The sequence below is a fragment of the Micromys minutus genome, assembly GCF_963924665.1.
Source record: "Micromys minutus genome assembly, chromosome: 8".
In the NCBI taxonomy this organism is placed as follows: domain Eukaryota; kingdom Metazoa; phylum Chordata; class Mammalia; order Rodentia; family Muridae; genus Micromys; species Micromys minutus.
In genome coordinates, this window is record NC_137977.1 from 49,073,626 (window position 1) to 49,096,100 (window position 22,475).

A 22,475-nucleotide genomic window follows, 5' to 3' on the forward strand; every position below is an offset into this window, starting at 1 on the left:
GTGTGGCCACATAGACACACACACACACTTAACACAAATTATATTTTTTGAAGTGGCTGCCTAGTTTAAAGATATTTTGTTTTTATTTGTAGAGTAGGCTTCAAAAATAAAGTTTACATCCTTTTTTTATATGTTTATATCTTGGTTATGATAGTGCTTGTCTGCTCAGTTTTTCTTTTTTAACTTTGTTTGCAAGTTAATTCCCTAAAAGCTCTGCCAGGGGCAATGATGAGTGGAGCCTTAGTTAATTCAACTTTTCATTTTCCTCTGAATCAAGCGTTAGCTATGAATAGCTTTACAAATGAATTGTGAGATTTAATTAGTGTAATGTCGTAGAATAATAGCATGTTCCTATAGACACATCATGCCACTGCAGAGCATGTGTTTGATGTGTGCAGTCATTTGAATTCATTCTATCATCATTCTAGATGGAGATAGACTGTATTTCACAAACCTGCTCTTTTTGTTTTCTCCGAGGATTACCACTTTACTAGTTTCTTTATATTCATCCAAGAAGGCATCTTTATATTTTATGACATAATCTATTTCATTGTGATCTTAGGCTATGCAGTGTTCATACAAATAAATCCATATAAGTATTTCACTGATAATACCTCCTTTGGGAATAAGATAAAAACTTTTAATTTTTAGTTGCTTGTTTAGCATAAACTAACTAATTTAAACAGGTGATGTTACATACTGATTACATTTTTCTTCTGCAAATGACGTCCTTACTAACTGACCGTTGATAAATTCTTGGCTGGCCTTGTTGTTCTGCCTCTCGCCTTATTATTGTAGCATTTACCACAGGTTGTCTTTCCCTTTGGTACTGGTGTCCATTTGATGACTAAAATAACACTGGCTGTTTTCTGGCACATGCTCTGCGTCTCTCTTGTGTCTTCCCTCCCTTCTTCTTAGGTTCGTCACGTGTGTAAAGAGCCAGTAGAGCCTCGAGTAGAGCTGTTGGAGACAACAGTCCAGGGACTAGATGTGCTTCCTGCTCCTAGGTGCACACTGTAGATCCCCAGTGCACAGAACGGAGACAGAACCCACTCTCATTCTTTGTGTGCTTGTCCCCTCTGTCCTCTGCTCTCCTGTCCTGACCCCTCTCCTCTGCCTCTCTCTCCTGCTTCCTGGCTGTCATCGCCCTACTTAAAATAACACAGGGTCCATGTGAGTGTTACCCACTTGATCCACACAAAGATTCATTCTAGCCCTCCCCTTCTGGTTATTTGGAATTTCTTTTTCTGATTAAAATTAATCTTTTCTCATTATCCACAGTAGATTTGTTTTACCCTTCTTAGTAGACTTCATGTAATTTAGAATTTCTAACACTTACCTTGTAAAAACCAGTTAACACTAGGGTGCAGTATTTGCATACAGTTCCTATTTATTTATTTATATCTGTAGCTTTATATTGTCTAGTCTTTGGGTTGATTTTTGTTGTCCTTAGCTCAGGTCTTTTATGTTTCCACCTTTCTGTGTCTTATGTAATAAGATTTGTAATAGATTCATTTGTAAGAGTGTGAACCTCATTCATATTTGCCTAGCATTCTTGTTAATTTATTATTTTAAACAACTGCTTTTAATAAAGTTTATTCTGTCATATTCAGATCTTTACTTTAGGATGTGACACATGAGTAGATTTTTTTCTTTTTTCTTTCTTTCTTGCTTTTTTTCTTTTCTTTTTCTTTCTCTCTCTCTCTCTCTCTCTCTCTCTCTCTCTCTCTCTTTTTGTATCTACTGCTGCAGTCTTACAGAGAGCTGTTCACACCTTTTAACATTTCCCTGGTGTGACTCTTTGTAATCAACTCTGCTCCAGCACATTGCTAAACTCACCTACAGTCATATTTGAATGTGGTATAGTATTGGTATCTTATTGTGTTTTATCTTGTTTCTATTTGGTTAAACACAAAGACAAAGGCAATCTACCAGATTGCTAGAAACTGTTGTTTCTCACAGACCATAGATTTAGGTTAAAACCCTCTGGCCTCATGGTTGTTTTTCCATAGTAGCTTCTGGCTATCAACCCAAGCTGACTTCCTGAAACTAGGCATATAACCAAAAAGAGAATAATAGGAGACTCCTGTTTAACCTCAGATATTAAGTTCTCAATGCATAATTACCAACTTTAGCACCCTTTTAATGATGTGCATTTAGTGTTGTATTCTTTTTACTACAAGGTGCCAGGTACATGTGTTACAGGAATCATGCTTATGAGTTGGTAGTGTGGCAAAGGCCTTTAGTCTCTGGGAAGCAGAGTCAGGTGGGTCTCTATAAATTCAAAACCAGCTCGATCCACATAGTGAGTTCTAAGCCCACCAAGGCTGCATAATAAGACTCTGCCTTAAAATGCAATAAAAGTTTCTTCCTTTTCTTCCTGCCTTAGAGTTCTCTAGGGGAACAGACCTAATGCAATGAATCCATATATATTAAAATGGGATTTATCATAGTGCTCTAAAGGCTATGGTCTGGCTATGGTCTGACAACACTGGTTGTCTCCCGACAGAAAGGCCCAGAATCTGAGAGTTGTTCAGTCCATGAGGCTGGATGTCTCAATTTGCTTTCAGGAATGTTGGAAGTTTGAAGAACTAAGTCCTAAGTCAGTGAAGTGAGGGAAAGCAGTCTTCCTTCTCCAGTGTCCTTTCCTGTGCTGAAACCACAGCGTGTGGCCCAGATTGGTGTGAATCTCTTGACCTCCAGTGATCCAGGTTTAGGGTGGCTTCTTTCCACCTCGAACAATCCAATACAGAACTTCCTCACTGTTGTGCCCAGCTGCTTGGGTTTTAGTCAGTTCCAGATGTGGTCCTGTTGACAAGCAGGATTATCCATAATAACCTTTTCCATCCTCTGTTAGTGGCGTATTTCTCACTGTGTTGCTATCTCCTTAGCTTCATTCCTGCATGCATCCACACCTACCTCCCCTGCCCACGGTCTGTTAGTGTGCTGCTCTTTCGTCTTGGGGTTGTCTTCACTCAGGGTCATCCCGTTATATACATTATCTACCTTCAAGACCCAACTCAGGTTTCTGTCTCAACTGTTTACACTTACACATTTGCTAATTTGCTTTAGTGGCAGGGCTATCAGGTTCTATAGTAAAAGGTCTTGTATTCCCCCTATAGTTTTTTCCCTTTGCTTAGAAAGCCACTCACACACACTTTTTTCTTTGAATGAATGGGTACATTTTTCTCCCCATTTGTAATGCTTGTATTTGGAAAAACAATCTAGAAAAGTGATTTTTCAAACTTTTTTGAAAAAAGTATTTATCCTTCAAATGAAAACTTCTGTAAAACACATGCAAGCCTATTCACACAATTACACAACTATTTAGTGAGGTAAAACAGTAGATTTCTGTTTGAAAATTACTGGCTCATCCCTGCATCCCTTCACAGATCTTTCTGTGTTCATACAGAAAACTATCTTTTCTCTACAAAGGTGAAGGTTTCTCTCACGCCCACATTCCTGTGGCTACTCCTTCAACCCAAGCTCACACAAGCCTCTAGAGAGCTTGTCTTGAGAAGGCTTGTTCCAGTAACCAAGTGTTCTCAGTTGTTATGGAGATGTGAGCACTTGGCAGTTACCTGTTCTTCCACAGGAGCCATTCTGGTCCTCTGATTCCTTAGCTGTAGCCCATCCTTTAGCTCAGGCCCACTTTTCAGCATCTTTATTGCTACTCTAAAGCACCTTACTGTTAATATGTGATTAGCATGTATATATGTGTACTGTGTATGCTGCTTGGCTTTCTGTCTGCATAGCCATTGCTAGTGTAAAAAGAGAGGAAGAAGAGAGGCGGAAAGGGAGAGATAGGGAAGGAGAAAGAAAGGCCACGGACCTTTGAAGGGTTCAGTGTCAGATTTCTGAAGCCGTTCCAAGATGCATAATTCTACGAGGGTTCAAATCAGGCGGTTTCAATGTTAGCATGTGTCAGGACAGCTATGCCTTTGTTTTGCAACACCTGGAAGACTACAGCGTGTGAGTCCTTCTTTCATTTGTGTCTTCTGAAAAAAACAAAAAAACAAACAAATAAAAAAAACCAAAACAAAAAATGGCTTCTGGTCCATTTATAGCCTGCAGATTAAACACATATTTTAAAAGGTAACTATGCTGAATTTCAAGTTTTAGGTAATTTTTACTACAGATAATTTTCAGTTCTGTTTTGAAAAGAAGAAAATAAAGCTTTATTCTCTTACATTAATATTCTGTTGAGCTAGAAAACTACCTGTGGTGTCTGCCATGTATCCATTTTCCAGCTTGTTTTGCTGTTTTCATAATGGCTTATAATTACATTTTATATGAGAACAGTTTTATGAATAGTTCAAAATATTGGGCAGGAAAATGTCTTTCTGCAATTAAGCTTCAGTTCTCATGCTACCAAATAATTATATTCTAATTTAATCTTAAACTATTTTAATCATATTTTTATTTCTCTAATTGTATTGTGTCTGTAATAAGCCCATTTCTTTCTGACCAATTTGAATGATCTTTATTCAGAATAAGGGATAGTTACCTTCAAATTATTTTGTGTGAAATATTTTCATATGAGAACATCTAAGTGTTATAATTTCTGGTTTTGATGCTTAGAGAGGAAAAGTAGGTACTGTGTCTTTAATGGAAAGCAAAAGGTTATCTTCTCTGGCCTTTGTGTGTATGTGCTGATGTGAATGTAGGCAGCCAGACAGGCAGTGTGTGCAGAGAGACTAGGGAACGGCTGCGGATCGATATGTGTGGTGTGAAGTGAATTAATGTGAGGCAGGCCGTCTGTCTGTCACGAGATTGTGGGGAACGTGGAGCAGTGTTGGTCAGCACTGTGCAGATCTGCCTCTAACGTGTCTCTGCCTTCTGCCTGAAATGCAATGGAGATATTCACGCATTCCCTTATTGCTGGATTTTACTTCATTTAATGTGCATGTTCATATCAAATGATTGCCTCACGTATACTTTAACTAGATCAGGAAAACAACATTTGCAAGAAACTGATTAAATAAAAATGCCTATTGTTCTAGATACATTTTTTCAATTTCACTGGAAATCTATATTTTATGAGAATGAGAAATATAATTTTTTAACATTTTGTCTGTTTTTGTTTTTTACTGTAACCATTGTATCCTGCCTATCTAATCTTTTGTAAAATTATAAAGTTACAGTGAACTTAACTCATTTTATATTATATTAGTTAATATGCTGTATTAAAAACTCTTACTAAGTTAAAGTCTCATTGCTTGTCATGTTAATCACGTGACACTGCAGAATTTCCCTGAGTTTATTTCACTTGTCATTACTCAGATGTTTTAAATCAGTTGTAAAAAATGCTTATATTATGTAAGACATGAGATGCACATCTTGGCTAATGTGTATATTTTACTGTTGAAATTAAAAAGTATATTTCTGAGTCTGAGTGCTTTTCCTCCTCGTAAGTCTGTGTACTTCGTGCTTGCCTGGCACTCTGAGGTAAGAGGGGGCATCAGCTCCTTCCCAACTGGACTTAGAGATGTTATGAACCACTGTGGTACTGGCAGCAGAACCTGGCTTCTCTGAAGGTCAGCACATGCTCTTAACCTCTGAGCCATCTCTGCAGCTCCTCTTGGTAGAATTTTGAGTGCAGTGTTGGTCTATTGATTTCGAAGACTATATCTTTATATTTACATTAAAACATGTTTATACTAATTAAAAGCAACACATATTATGTATTTTTGTATATAGATTCTAGTGCTGGAAATGCTTGATTATTATAGGTCTTTGACAATGACAAGTGACCTTGGCATACAGAAATCTACAGGTCTCATAAAAGCCTTCCTGTTGTCTGTCCCTTGCTTCTCTGGCTCAACGCAGTGCTCCCCACCCTATGTTGTCAGTGAGACTTCCTTTTACCATTTTCCTGCTTTGGTCTGTGTTCCACGTTTTTCCACTTTCTTCTCGATTCTCATAGATCCATATGGCCAAATCTATGATGGTAAAACACACATTGCTGCACTTTGTAAGACTTGCATTTGCAAACTTACCCTTTCATACATTTACTGTATCTCTTTTGTTAGATCTCTTGCTCTCCGTATATTTTTTGATGTTTTCTTTCCCCTTAATACCTTTAATGTTATTTTCTAGTATTATTAATTAATATAATTTGTGTTTTTGGGTTGTTTCGTTTTTGTGTTTTTTTTATTCTTTCTTTTTCTGTTTTCAATTCCATCATCTGTTTGGTTGTGTTTTCCTTTGGTTCTTTGAGTAATTTCTCCTGGTTCTTTTGTAATTGTTTAAGGGAGTTATTTATGTGCTTTTCCAAGATCTCCATCATCATCATGAAGTATGATTTCAAGTCTAAGTCATGTTTTTTGATGTATTTGACAATCCATTACTTGCTGTGGTGGGAGAGCTGGGTTCTGATGTTGCCAGGTTATCATGGTTTCCATTGCTTAAGTTCTTTTGCTTTCTCTTGCCATCTTGTTATCTGTGATTATTGGTGATCTTGTTATCACTGACTGGTGCCTGTCTCTCCTGGATCTGAGAGCCTGTGGGCTCAGGAAGAACATTGCTTCTGGGTATTTAACTCTGTGGGCAAGCAGTGAGTTCTGAAGGCAGTGACTCAGTTCTACCTCTGTGGGCTCAGGTATTGGAGCTCTAATGAGGCTGTTGTAGGAGCTCAGCCCTATGCTCACAGCTCCTGAGTACTACTGAAGTACTTTCCAAGATGTACGCCTCTTTCTCTAGGCCAGAAAGGACCCTTTTCCAGAGAGCACAGCACTCTTTACATACTCTGAGAATTTCTGGCAGGACCTCACTGGGCCTGTGCCCCAGGTTCTGTGCTGGTCCAGGTGGAAATAAGCCTGTGCAGTTGTTCCACAAGCACAGCCTTTCCATTTTTTCCTCTTAATATTGTTTTTGTAGAACAAAACTTGTTTTAATCCTGATGAGGCCCAGCTAATCAATAGTTCTTCATGTGGATTATGTTTTTAATGTCAAGTCTAACTTTAGGGATCAATGATTTTTTTATTTAAAAATTCTAATTGTTTTATATTTTGTATTTAAGTCCATAATTGATTTGAGTTAATTTTGTATAAGTGTCTGGTTTAGTTAGGATATACTTTCCTCCTAATGACTCATATAAAAGAGCTTTATCTCCACTGTAGCAGTATTGAGAGATGGAGGAGCATTTCAAAGGTGAGGTCCACAAGAAGTTGGTCAGTTACTGGTCATATTCTATGAGAGTGAATGAGGTAGTTCTTATGGGAAAATCACGTTTGCTCTGTCTTCTTGTGTCATCATTTAATCTTTCTTTCACACTCTTGATTGTGTCACACTTATCACAAGGTCCTCACCAGAGGCTCATAGTACACGTCAGCACCAGGTCCTTGTTACTCCAAAAGACTAACAGTGGAATTTTATTAAACTGGAAATAAAATGAAATTATGAAATTCTCAGTCAAATGGATAGATCTAGAAATTATATTAGGTGATAATAAATTTAAGTAGACTCAGAAAGACATATATTACATATTCTCTGCCATATTTGGAATGTTACTTATAATTTGCATGCATTGGAATGTATGCACACACACACACACACACACACACACACACACACACACACAAGAAAGGGGAGAGGGAGTCCATTTGAGGATAAGAAATGATATTAAAATGTCTTGAAGAAAGGAGGCTGGTGTGGAGTTTGTAGAGTCTTTGCAGCAAGAGGCTTCAAGGTAGGGACATTGGTAGTAACAATGATTCAAGTTTTATCCCTTGTTCTGTAACACTGATTTTTGTAGTTGTTCTTTGGAATTCTTTGGACTTTTTACATGGGCAATTATTTTATCCTTGAATAGTATGCAAAGTCACTGTTTTTGGCGAAACAGACTAGGATCAATAAGTGGATGATGGATGGATAAATAGGTAGGTAGGTGGATGAGAGGTGATTAACTAAGAGGAATTGGTTCATGCAGTCAAATAGGAAAAGTCTCGCAATAGGTGATGTGCAAGGTGAAGCTCTGGAAAAATGTTAATGTTAGAGCTCAGTCTAAGTCCGAAAGCCCAGGTGGCTTACAAGCTATGTGTCCATGAACTCAGTCAAGTGAGTACCCAAAATGAAATACCACACAGGAGCAGTTTGCATTGTTCTTTTCATTGTGCATATATTTTATCTTCTGTTTTGGTGTTTTGTTTTTGGTATAAGAGTTTTTTTATATTGTTAAATAGGCAAATATGGTCAGAGTGTAATCTTTGCATATTCCTGATTGTAGAGTGAAAGAGATTGGATTTCCTCCATTAAATATAAATGCAGTTTCAGGTTTTCAATTCTTATTGGCCACATTATATAAACATTTATAGATATTGCAGACTTACTTGTTTAATTTTTCAACTTCTCTTCTTTTCTTCCCTTCCTTTCCCCTTTCCCTTTTTCTTTCTTTCTTTCTTTCTTCCTTTCTTTCTTTCTTTCTTTCTTTCTTTCTTTTTCTTTCTTCTTCTTCTTCTTTTTTTTTTTTTTTGAGACAGGGTCTCTTACTATGTAACTTGACTGGTCCTGAAATTTCTATGTAGAACAGCCTAGTTTCCAACTCACAGAGATGTATCTGTTTCCTGAGAAGTGGAATTAAAGGCATTCACCATTATGCTTAACCCTCATTTATTAATATTTCATTAAGGATATTTTATATTCTATTTATGAGATAGTTGGTAGTGTTTGGCTTTTATTCCAAGTTTTATGGCCCTTCGCCCCAAACATATCCATCAAAGAACCAATGGTAAGTGTTTGGTCTTTTGACCTCAGTTCTATTGAGATGTGTGTGTTCACTCTTTAAACTCTACCTACAACCCTGAGTGTCTTTAGTTGAATGAATGCCTTGTACAGCTCTGGAGCTCTATGGATGACTTGACATTCACACTGAATTCTCTGAGTCTGCGTCTTCTTGGTTGCGCTGTGCTGTTCTCTAATGCGACCCTCCTTGTCCTGTGATGAAATGATGTGGGTGTCAGGGAACTCAGCAGTATTATTACACTGAGAACTTTGTCTCTCTGGTTAGTAGAATGAGTTTACTTATAAGCCACAACTTTCACTTTCATTGAATCTCTTGATTTCATAGGAAAGGAAAATACTAGTGATCATCACTGTCCAGACTGTTTTTTAAAATATCTTTATTCCAGTTTCTTTGTTTTCAGAATTACTATTATCAAGAGAAAAAAAAAGAATGAGACTTCAAAGGTTATATTTTAATTCAATTATATGAAAAAATGATCTTGGAGTTTTTAAAATCATTTGAACAATGTGTTTTTTTAGGAATGTGCTTTTTTTAAAAACCCATTCTCTTTGAGTTTATTTCTCTGGTAGCTGATGTTGATTGATTAATTAATTAATGGGTTTCTAATTAAAATTTTTCATGATAAAATTGATGTTTTGAACTCAGGAGTAAATATACTTCGTAGAGTAGTATCACCATTATTTCCTGTTCAGTGGGGATCATTTTTTGGTATTGTTACTACCGTTTTCTTTTTCATCGTTGTTTGCTCCTTTGCTTCTTTCCTTCTCCCGACCCTTTAAAGCAGCTCTGATTAATTGATGCTACCCCGGTGGGGTTCTGTTCTCCATAGTCTGTCCTTAGGACTTGTGCTCACCTTCTGATGGGTTCAGCTTGACATCACTTGCAGTGGTGAATAAGTTAAGATTCTTTCTCTCTGGGTGCTTTTGGTAAGCCTGGGAAATTGTGTAAGAAGAAAATTTTATAAGAAAATTTCTTTAGAAGAAAAGAAATCCCTTAGTATCTACAGTATTTAGTTTGAAAACATTAAGATGGTTCCTATGTAAACAAATATTAACATACTTCTTTGAAAAACTTGATGAGAAATTCCCACTTCTATAGTAACCATGATGGGCTGATGGTAATCATATGAAACAGTATAAAGTCCACTTTCCATTGCCAGCTTAGAAATAATATGGTAAAAGCAGATTAACAGCAGAATATGTCTTTAGAGAGATAAGGTTATGGAGGAAAAGGACATCTGTGTGCTTTTATGCCAGCAGAAAGGACACTGTTCAGTATGATGTTTATGTTCTTCATCGCTAACCTTTCATAGCAGGAAATGTTTTTCTTTGGAGGCAATATATGTCTCCAAGCACACTCTTCTTCATCCTCACCTGCCTGCCATCCCCAAGTATGAACATACTAACATGGAAGAGAGTTTAGTTCTTACCTTACTCTCTTTTTCTGATTGCTGCATCATTCTATCTAAATTGTGTGACCTAAGTGTAGCAAAAGTGTTGGTGAAAGAAACCAAATAAAAATGTATTTTACATCAGCATTTTGTGTCTGATTTTCTTAGATGTTGATTAAAATTAAATACAGGATATACATATGCACATCCACCCATATAAACAGAGCAGAAGTGAATACCTTATTCATTTATTTGTTTTTTATTGTGCATTGTCAAATGTTACCTTTACAGTTTCACTCCATCTCTTTGATTTTGTAAAGTAAAATCTTGTCACTCTTACCTGTTTAGCTGGAGTCACGGCGGAAGCCATGCAGACTATGGCAGCTGCTCCAGATGCCTCGGGGCCAGAAGCCAAAGTCCAGGAAGAAGAGCATGACCTCGTGGATGATGACATCTCTACTGGTAAGCCTGGGAAAATTAATAGAACATGTTGGAGCTCAGATCAGTGTTTCAAACTGTTTCCATTTATTGTGGTTGTGCCTTGTGAGGGAAGGAAGACAGGAAACCTGAATTGGAGTGGAATTGTTGGTTTGGTCCAGGATGGCACATGTCATCGTAACAGTGAGCCTGTGAGCTGGGCCCCACTTTTCTAGAAATCTTTTAATTGTGAAACTAGGATCACTACTAATGTTTTAAACCTGTAGAGAAATATATTACAGGTTTATTGCATTAGGCTGTGAAAGGCTCTGTAGTAATAAGGTTGAATTCAAGAATAATTACATTGTAGTAACAATGTATGCAGTATAGGCCATATAAAAATGCACATAGATTCTTTACACTGGAATTAAGCAGTGAATGCTGCTTTTAAAGTTACTGACTTTGAGTGGCTATCAGATACTCTTACCTGTGTTCCCTTTCAAGGAATCAGACAGACAGAAAATTATACAGAGTTCACATATGACATATGTAGCTGATCTCTGAATCATTTTGACTAATTTTAATTGCTGAATCTCCACATTCATTATCTCAATTTCATTCCATGTACTGAAGATAAAACAGACTAGATAGTTTTATTGACATTAAATTGGGGTTTCTTTGTTTTTTGTTTTTGTTTTGTCAATTGATTGTTTGCAAATGCATAAAAGCAGTTGAAAATATGATGAAAATCTCTAATTATTATTAAAAGTTAACAATAACCAAAAATTTTAAAAATGTATGACCAGTAAATAAGTGTAAATTTTTTTATAAAAAAACTGAAAGTAGAATTTTCTTTCTTTTATAGTAATATGTAGCCAGTCTATTACTATTACCCACAAATGCCTTTAACTGGGCAGAAGTTGAGAGCTCAGTTTTTTCCTTCAGTACTTGAAAGGCTTATGTTTCAGGGCTGCACCCTTAGGCCATGGTTTCGAACAGGTTTTCCCTGAATAGAAGAGCAACGGATTTCCCTTTGAGATAAAATGACAGCGCTTCTTTGTTACTTTTTAATACAAATTTTTATTCTTTGAAATTGTAATTGTAAATTTCCCTCCTTTGTTTCCTTCCCTCCAATGTCTCCTCATGCTCTCTTTCAGATCATGGCTTCTTTTTTGTTACATGCATACATGCATACAGCATATACGTATATATGTATATAGATTTAGCCTGCTTAGTCTGTAATGCTACCTATGTGCATATAGCCTTGGGATCGTATACACTTGGACTTGGATTACCAATTGTTTTAACATATAAGTCTTCTGGTGGAAACATCATTTGATTAAATGTAAATGCTGTTAGGAACCTCCAAATGTTTAGAAATCATTTAGTATTTAACAATATAGTTCATTTCAGTAGCAGCTAAAGAAAACCATTCATTTGCAGATGCTTTTTAAGTAAAAAGACATTTTTATTGCTTTTTTTATTTAGCTCTTTTTTATTGTGTTTTAAATACAGTGCTATGGATATGTTCTGTTTAACAGCCTTCCTTGTAAAAAGTAGTTGTTTAATTTTTTGCAAAGGAGCTTTGCAGTAGTAGAACAGATCAGTGAATATTCATGAATAAAGATCATTGTGAGCCCTCAAATAAACTTTAAGAAACTAATTAATAATTTAGATAACACAGTTACAAACTCATGATGTCATATCAATGTTCATGACTGTATGCTTATAAGTTTAATGCAGTTTTAGTGTATCTCATTTGAAGAGTTAATTCATGTATTTTAATCTGGTTAATTTGGCTAAACGTGTGTGACGAATGGCATTTGTCGGTTGATTTATTTGCTTCATACCATGGGTACTAGAGGCAAGATTGCTCAATATCCAAAGACTTTAAATAACCAAAAAAGCCTTGGTTAACATGTTGTCAGAGCAGCGAGCATGCTATATCGTTTGTTGATCGTTCAGGTTGCCTTTAGACTGTGTGACTTGATTAAGCTGAGGTATAGATTTTTGTGACAGTTTAGAAGAAAACCATATTTCTTTTTATTGACTGAAATCCTATATAAATTGCATTATGAAAAATATTGGAGATGTATCGAGAAAAACCGGTTTTGAGCACAATCTTATTTTGAGATGAGTTTCATTGTTGAGTCCCAGCTCTGCAAAACCAAAGGCTGTTCAATCCCTGTGAGCTAAAATCCAGTTAATGCATTTGCTTATTCTAAAGGAATTGCTATTAATACCTCTTCATAAAATACCAAGAAATTATGTCATGACATCATTTGATGTACTTAGGTTAATGTGGTTAGTTATTTAATTTTATTTTTGTTGTAGGTAGCTGAGAGTTACTATTAAAAGTGATTTGACCATTTATCATCAGTTGAAATGCAAAATATAATTTTCTCTTTTGCTAAAAGCAGGGCAACCTTCTCTGAAATGATAGTTTTGGCTGAGAATGAATGAGGTCTGAATATTGTTTTAGGGTATTTAAAACAATATTAGTGTTTGCCTCTCAGAAGTAAGGAAGCACAGGTAAAGCCTCCTAAGTGTTGGGTATGATCAATGGATCTAATTAAGTGCATTTGAAATGAAGAGTACTGAATTGGAAGAGAACAGCTGGAAAAGCTGGGAGAAAAGAATTGAGCCTTGGTGGGGCCAATTTAAAGCTTTGCCACGTCATTTAAACAATATACCACTGCTGTGTCTGTCTTTCCCTTTAGAGCCAAAGCCAAAAATTGGTCAGCACTGCACAGCTGTTTGTGTGCTTGTGAACACACTCCAGTTTACATACCATTCTGTCTTAACTATGTGGCTTAACTTATTTTTCACATTTATTTTTATCAATTTTATTTGGATCAACATTTTTGTGTATAGATATTAAAGCTTATTTTTACATGAATCTTATATCATATAGTATACATGGAAAATGCGTTTTCTTAATAAAGCTGCCTCAGGGCTATGAATAGTCTATATTTAAGATCTTATTTTTTTAAACCAATAATAATGTTAAAGTTATGTCAAGATTATTTACAACTTTTGGATCCAAAGAATATTGTCCTATACAGTGTGTTAGCTTTTATCTATATACTTTCCTTAGCATTATAGCCTTTGTAGGTACACTATATAGTCTGTATTGTAAATAATGTTTTGTTTGCATTGTGGGTTTATCTTCTTACTTTATTATTCATGTGAGCTTTGCTCCTGTTGATTCAGAGGGCCTTCTTTTCTTGTGATCCTCCACCGCTCTGGCGCATGCACTCTTTCCATCTCCTCCTCCATGAGGGTCTCTGAGCTCTGATGGGGAGGGTTTGATGGAGACATTCCATATATGGTTGAATGCTCCAAAGTCTCCCACTCTGCATGATGTTTGGCTGCGGGTCTCTGTATTTTTTGCATCTGCTGCAAGAGGAAGCTTCTCTGATGATAGGAAGCCGAACAAGACCCTGATCTGTGAGTATAGCAGAACACCATTAGTGGTCATTTTATCACTACTTTCTTTTTTGGTAAAAACCAGTATTATTACGGTTTTATATGACATAATTGCACTCATAGGTGAAAGCTCATTAAAAACTGACCTCCACAGAAAAAATTTTTGATGACGCAGAATTAATTCTTATGTAGGCATTCTGTATGACTAACTTTTCTTTTATATAGATATCTTCATGATAAAAAAATAGCATCCTAATTGAGGTTTGAGTGACAGATCTTCCAAGCGTTGTCTTTCACATAGCTTTATAAAATTTTAAACTTAAAGGGAATTTTAGAAGGGTTTTACTCATTACCACATTTATTTCCCTAAGAAAGCCACTGTATTTGTATTTTATGTCTTGTCTCCTACTTAATATAATTAGGACAAACTGAACAGCTCACAGTGAAAAGGGGTCAAAGGTCACCAGGGTTCTCAGGTGAGGGCAGAGCAGTGATGCAGTAGTTGGCAGATGCAGCCACTCAAGATGAAAAAACTGATATATGAGTTGGATGAGCCAGTTCACTCCTGTTTTGTAAAATTGCAATTCCCTGCTAAACTAAAAAGTTAGCAGCTCAGGGAGCAATATGTGTCTTCCCACTGCCGATGAGCAGTGCTTTCATAAATGCTTTCTATTGCTGTGAAGTTCGTGCTGCAGGGACCTGGGTGTATATACACATCTCCATCTCAAGCCCAGTTACTTATTCTTTTACTTAGGTTTGTATGTCTGGGAGGGAACATATTTTTTTGTAGATTAATGCAGGTTTCAACTTTCATTTCTTTTTTGAATTATAGAATCAGTATTTTCTCTAGGTATGACATTAGATTTTTTTTTAAATAATCAGTCATTAATTTATGACAGACAATGATGCTCGGTGTCACATAGTACTGTGTGTTGACTGAGATAAAAGAGTCTCTTATTTTGAGTCTACAGAAACATTTAGTTATGAGTAGAAGTAGTATTTCTATATATTTTACTTTGAATAGTATATGGCAGTCTCATTAAATTAGTGACTCTGTGTGTCATTATTAGAACAAGTCATTGAAAAACTAGGCAGCCATACATTCTAGTGGGGGACAACAGACAACAAAATAATAATTAGATATACGATGTGTAAGATGAGGCATGCTACAGAAAAAAATATGAAACAGTAGGATAAAGTAAAAGTGCTAAAATTCTTTATGTATCAAGAATTGTATGCCTAACTCTTATAAAATTCTTTTGAAATAAATACTAGTGTTGTACTTATACATAAATGGGGAAACAAGCTTGCAGACAGAACATTTTTGGGTCTTGTGCTTGACAGATAATAGTCATAGAATCTAACATGAACCCCACGATTGAGAATTATTAACCTGTACTGTCTCTCATTCTCAGTGAATGGTTGATTAAGGAAGTTCTTCCTTCCTTCCTTCCTTCCTTCCTTCCTTCCTTCCTTCCTTCCTTCTTTCCTTCCTTTCTTCCTTCTTTCCTTCCTTACATGTGAAAAGATACCACAGACTAGCTGTGTGCTTATGGTACCAGATGAGCAGTCTGGTATTTATCCTTTCTCGATGCTTGAAATTAAGGAGAGCATTAAGGGCTGGTTATGCAGCTCAGTGGTAACATTCTTGTCCAACATGCTTAAAGCTGCAGGTCTAGCCACCAGCACCATAAGAAAATTAAAGTTAAGCCAAAATACTGTCTCCTTTGTGAAAAGAAAAAAATAACTTCTTTCTTCTTTACAATTTCCAACATTGTAAGATTGCAAATAGAAATGTTTTCTTGTTGCCACATCCTTTTTTATTACATATGTGTTAAACAGAAAGCTCATTGTTCTGCCGGGTTTTCTGAAGTCATCACTATAAAACTGACACCTTAACCAATATTCATGTATTAAAGTCTCAACATGCCTGTGAAGATAAAGCTGGAAAGAATGTCTGCCCTGAGACTAAATATTGATCTGCTCATTTTACTACTTACTAAAGGGCCTATTCATGGCATATCCTTACAACTTTTTCTAACTAAAAGATGGGAAATTTGCCATGTTAAAGTCCAGATAAGCTTCACTGGGGGGAAAAGAGGAACATTAGTTATTCAGTAAGCAACATTGCTTTCCTAACACCAAAAGAGACTCTGTAATTAGTAAGAGTTACACCTGTATCCATTGCCTTTCTAATTTTTAAACTCATAATTAGTGTAAAAAGGAGTGTATGGAGTACCCAATCTATGTAACTCCTTTAAAACACTGTCTGATCTTTTATTTCTTAAATTAATTTTGCTCAGTGATTTTTCCTTTTACTTTAGAGATTATAGTATAATTGTGTCATTTCCTTCTTCTCTTTCCTCCTTTGACATTCTCCCATGCTCCCTCTATTCTCTCTTTCAAATTGATGGTCTCCTTTTTTATTAGCATTTGTTAGGGGTATATATGTGTATGTCTATATGTATATATTGCTAAGTATAACCTCATCTTTATAAGGTTTCTTGAATGTGTGTTTTCAGGTTGGTTGTTTGGTATTGTATAGTCAGTGCCCTGGAGTGGACTGTTTCTCCCATGTTGAGCATTCCTTAGTTGCCTGTGGTACTTGTGAAGTGTTGAGGATTCATGGCCTAACTACTCCACCCCATCCACTTTGGCATGTCTGTTGGTATGATCCTTGTTCCACTCATGTTGAGGCGGTCCTGTAGGTAAGGCTTTATAGGTGTGACAAACACAATTTCATAACAAATTCTCTATTCCTGTCAACCTTTCCGCCATGTTTTCTAAGCCTTAGGTCAGGGAGTATTTTGTAAATGTAGTCATTGAGACTGGGTTCCCCAGCTCTGCATTTTGGTTGGCTGTGGCTTTCTGGAACAGTCCCTTTGTGGCAAAGACAAACTTCTTTGATGAGAAGTGAATCACAAATCACCAAGTCGCTGTAAACTTCCATTACCCATTCTTTTAGCTTTAGACCATTACTATTATGACATATACCATGTTCTGGCTCTTTTGCAGGTTAGTGAAGCGCTTACTTCTCCGCTGTAAAGTTTCTGAAAACTAAAGCTGGGCCATCATAGTTTTCTGAGTAGAATATCTGATTCCAAGTCATTTTTTCTTTCCATGCTTTACTTTTTAATCTGAGTAAGAGAATATAAATTTGAATATTTATATTTTAATGTTCAATGTTCGCCTTTAGTTGTATATCAGTGGATAAGCACAGTATTTCTAGACATTTCTGACCAGACACATAGTATGCCATATGCTGTTATATAAGTTAACATTACTTTTCTCATATATCCATGCTTTAAACTTCGTTTATTTTTGTTTTAGCTACCAGCTGCATGGTCCCGACATTTGCATCTGCATCTGCAGCCTCTGAGATGCCTCTTCTGAGCACTAGGCTCATATGTCCTCTTCTTGCCTGCATGTCCCATAGATAACTAGCCCAAGCCTAATACCTAAAGCCTTGTCCAGAACAAGCTGCGTGCTCTTTCTTCCTGAAGTGTATCTTCCCTTCTGCTTACACTCAGTTGAAGGCAGTGTCACTGGCATAGGTAGTTCTGTCCAGCTGTGCCCACCTGTAGTTGCTCCTAATTCATATAAACCATTCGCCTAATTATCTCATTTCCTAGAAATACCCTCGGCCTCAATGCTATTTTTAAAAACTATTTGTATTGTAGTGTTTCATAGCTGCCTCCCCAACCCCAGCTCTTGCCCACATCTGCCTCAGGGCTGCCTTTCTAAGAGAATTTGAGTGCCTTGTGCATCACTTGTCACTTCTGTAAGTGCCACCCACTGAGGTGACGGACACTCCAGAGACTTTCCTGGGACACATGGAGCTCTTCCAGGAGTCCACGTATCTCCAGAGTCATCACTGCTACAGTACTTAGCTTAGTTCCCCAAGAGGAAGCATAGTTCATTTCTTCTGCCTCAGCTCTCTCTTATAGGGGTGATGTTGCGAGATTTCCTTCAAATTCTACCCTACCTCATGGACATCTTTGTGAGTACTTCTGGGTCTGTTTCATAGGCTTTTCTTCCCCTTTCTGTACTCTGTCAGAATAATATCATGGACTTTTGTTTTAAACATTCTACCTGCCTTAGAGAATCATCTACTGCTACGTGATTTTTAAGTTGTTTGTATTTCTAGTATGAGTCAATGCCTAGATATGTGGCACCTCCTTGATAAATTATCAAACTAAATAATTGAATTATTGAACCTGGACTTTTTCTTCATTTGAAGTAGCATTCATCACATATTGTATGTTTTGTAAATGTATAGATTCATATACTTACCTTCCTTTTTTTACCTGGTATATGCATCTTATAACTACCTCAACTTCATCTTAATTGTTATTTAGTGACTCAAAAGTTTTTGCAACAAACTGCTAGAGGATTTTGGGTTGTTTCTTGACAACTTTTCTGTATTGTAAAGAAAGAGACTGGAGACAGATATAAGAAGATAGCTGTCTATATGGAACTGATCACAGTTGATTCTCATTAAAAGTATGTCTTCTCTTGGAAAAGATGATTGCAAAATTCGGAATAGCATGAGATGTGAAGGATTTTATTGGGGGAAAAAAAGGACAGGAAAAGATACCCGAAGACTGTATGGATTGTAACTTAAACCCTGTTATGTGTGGAAGGCTGAGCATATTGTGGGTTCTCAGGCAGAAAGAAGCCTATTTCCAAGTACCCTCTTGCCACTGTGGTCTGCACAGACCTTTCAGGTTTATAGTCCGTGGAGATAACTGTTCTGCTTTCGTGACAGGCTGTGAGTGTGTTTGGTTGCTGTCTCTTCTCCTTCACTGTGTGCCTTCCCACACTTTGCCATGGTAACTGCTCCATGACTTTTGGATGTGGCCCTGTCAAGGGAATGAAGACTCTTGTTAATTTCTTGGAGCCAGAGGTTAGCAGGATAGCCACACGTAATCTGAGGATTGGAGGGCTACTGCAGAAGAGGGAGAGTGGTTTGTGTGGAAGGAAGAGGTGTGGAAGTGGACTGCTCCAGGAAGCATAAAGATTTTACAGGAAGTTTGCAAAAATATATGACTCTCAGGAGGAGATGCCAAGGTACATCTGTGAAGAGGTGTAGCCACTTATGAACACTAAGAAATCTTGCTTTGTGCTGTCTGCTGAAGGCTGCACCCAACACTTGCAGATGCTTGGATTTATTTGCCTGAAAGACTAGCCTGAGAGGGCTTCCCTGAGGAAAGCGTAGGATATATGAAAGCAGACCAGGATTAATGATTCCATTAAATGACACTTAAATGTTTAATTTCTCAGTGAACAAATTTTTGCCTCTTATAAGTGAATAATCTACTTAATATTGATGTATTTTCCTAAGAATGTGTTTGTTCATTTAGGTGAATTAAATATCACAAAACATCAGAGGTGCTATAGCATGAATTATTTTAAGTAACAGTTGCCTGGGCAGCAGATTTTTTTGTAATTTTTTTTTCTAAACAGACCCAACCTCATTCTGTTAGCACTGTTATTTTTAAGTATATACATATAGGATGTTTGTATGTACTACTTCAAAAGATTTTACTCCAGTTTATATGTAATTAATATAATCTTAGGAAATGCACACACACCGACAGGGTTAAGAAAAGGAACTTAGGACAGTACACTAAACTCTCTTAATACTTAACATGTGTCAGACTATGGCCTAGGCTTTTTAAAGTTGTACAACAGTTCATGTGACACATTTTCATTACCCCTTTATAACATATACATGATTGATTTGTATATTTAATTGCTTATACATCCTTTTGTTGAGCTTGGGAAACCATAGAAATTGTTAATTGAATAAGATTGTAGGAGCAATATTTAAAGGGGAAAAGACTCTTTCTGGGATAGTGAATAACCTTCAAGATGAACTTAACTTTGGTCCTTTGCGAGCTGTGTGATGATGCCTCAGAGAAGGAATTGGGCTGCGTCAAGGTGCACTATTGTATATCTGAATGTTAGGTGCAGAAGCCTTTAATTTTAACAAACCATATGACCAGGAGTCATAATTCACAAGAGGAATGACAACAGTGTCTCATAACTCACAGGCTTCCTGACTCAACCGTAATACTTCTCCTGTGAAAGCCATGTAAAGGGGAGAAGGAGAGTTTCAAATGTACCTTAGCTTTAAAGTGTCTTCCCTGGCACATTGTAGTTACTCTGAACACCTGAAAAGGTCATGAAATTTGCCAGCCATGTTGAATCAGGATTTTTTTTTTTTTTTAATGAAAATCAGTTACTGTGTTTTCCTCCTTATTGTGAATGTTTAATCACAAATAAATGGTAACAATTATTCCAAACCCTGTTCAGGCCTATGACAGAGAAAGTAGCTTTGGTGAAGCTGCCACATTGAGGGGTCATGAGGACAGAGGCTTCATTCTCAGGTCAGCATGGTCACTTGCAAGCAATTGATTTTATTTCCTTTACTAAGTATTACTTTAAAGTAGAGTTTACTGTTAAGATTGTCAGAATAAAACTCTTGATGATAAGCCTGATTCAGTTGATTCCCTGTGTATAGGTTTTTGTTTTATGTAACAGATAATTTTGATTATCCAAGTTTTGAACCTCCAGAGAGGAAAGGTGAGATTAGTTCTTCCTGCTGTCCTTCAGTGGTAGTCTAGACAACCTCTTGCATTTGAAACCACTGAAACTTGTCAGTGATATTCTTTAGGACACAGTCCAGAATCAACCAGGCTACCACTTGATGATCAGGGAAGTTTTAAAGAGCTTTTGCTTATTTTACTAGCCTACTGTAATTCTCACATTAATTCACTTAACTCAAGAAGCTTGCCTATAGCAATTGCCTAACTGCAAGTTTTGACATGAATTGTCTTATTGAATTAGGAAAAGGTATTAATACGTATCCTGTATACTTTATGTTTTATATCTTACTGATTTTTGTTGAATATTTGGATTGGAAAATTTTCTTTTCTATTTAGTATATGAGCTATTTCTCCTACCATTATCTCTTCTGAAAATATGATCACCAAACCTACGCTGTGCCTTTGGTAACTAGTTAATGAAAACCTGGCCCCAATAGGTAGGAGCTACTCTACTTCATTGGCCCTCACTCAAATCGCTCTTAGACATGACTTTTGATACCATATAAAACCACTTGTTTGTAATGCCAATCAATTCTACAATCCATTTTTTGTAACAATATTCCCATAAAATGTTCCAGATACTAATATCAAACTATGTTTTTTTATGAATAATGTAGGTGGGAGATAGTGAATTTTAACATTTGTGCTCTTGTGCCTAAGCTACATGCATATTAAGAAGCTTAAAGATTATTATTGATATATTTTGGGTTCTGGTAGAGATGATTTTATTTTAATTAGCAGCCAAGAGCAATAATCAATCATCTTCAGGGTTTCTGAAGTCACCTAGAGTTCCGTCTGCACTATCTGGTGCTGTGTAGTATTTGTGTATGATGTGCAGGATCTATCAGGACATCATCCATATCACAACTGTATATGAAACTAATACTGATGACTGAATGTTTGCTTTGATTATTATTGTGAATACTTATTGATTGTCTACTCATAGGGAAGCAAACAGGCTTGCTTTAAATTAAAACTTGAGTTTCTCTGTTTTTGAAGGGTACACAAAAGTCACATGAAACAGATCATCTTAGAGCCCTGCACAGGGTTAGTTTTAAATATCAGTTTAAGAAAATTTGGTTTGTGATAGAAAACCAAGAAATCAATTTATTGTGGTATTATTATTTCAATTCTTTTAGATTTTCAGATATTTACATTTGATTCTATTCATACTAATTCTTTAAGGCAGTAAAAAACTTGAACATTATAAATATGCTTTATGCTTTTTGAGGCTATTTTTAAATGAGATGCTTTAAAAACTTTACGAGCTTAATTTTAAATAAAATTAAGGAGTAGGAGATGTGAAGGCTAGTTAGAAAGCATTGATAACTATAAACAAAGTGACCTCAGCCTACTAGAACATTCAGTGACTAAAGCCTACTTAGCAGATTTCTCCCCTTTCAAGTCCTTTCTGAACCAGAGGTGATGCTTTGGAAGCAGAGGTGGCAGGTGCAGAAATCCTCTGTGGGCACCTGCGTTAAAGTGAAGATACACAACAAATGAAGCCATCTGGCACTCCCAGCCAACTAGCCTTCCCACTGTTGGGAAGGGCTGGCTCCAGGACTCAGCCTCTGGACAGGGCTCCTGCTGAGGCTCATTTCTGAGGGTGAAGGCCAACCCTGTCAGGAAGCATTTGGAGATGTGACTCTCTCACCAGTCAGTCATATGGAGATCAAAGACCTTTTAATTTGCGTTTAATTACCCCTTGAAAAACCATGCACCATATCCAGCAGGAGCTATTATATAAAAACAACCACATATGTACTTGGTCTTTTGAAATTTGAAGCCCCTTCAAATGCTAAAATAAAAATATTCTTTCTGTTACCCTTGTCATGTTTTCTCCATTAAATCATGAGTGAAGAGGATAATATGGGCAGTAAAAGGG

General features: G+C 36.6%; 1 protein-coding gene across 2 annotated transcripts in view; it reads left to right on the top strand.

Annotated features, from left to right (window-relative positions):
- Positions 1-22,475, top strand: part of WDR7 (WD repeat domain 7) — a 265,985-nt gene that overhangs the window by 100,320 nt on the left and 143,190 nt on the right. For both annotated transcript variants that reach the window (XM_080919796.1, XM_080919797.1), the window contains one exon: positions 10,482-10,595. In XM_080919796.1, coding sequence (XP_080775922.1) covers positions 10,482-10,595 — 114 coding nt within the window. The remainder of the gene's footprint in view (positions 1-10,481; positions 10,596-22,475) is intronic.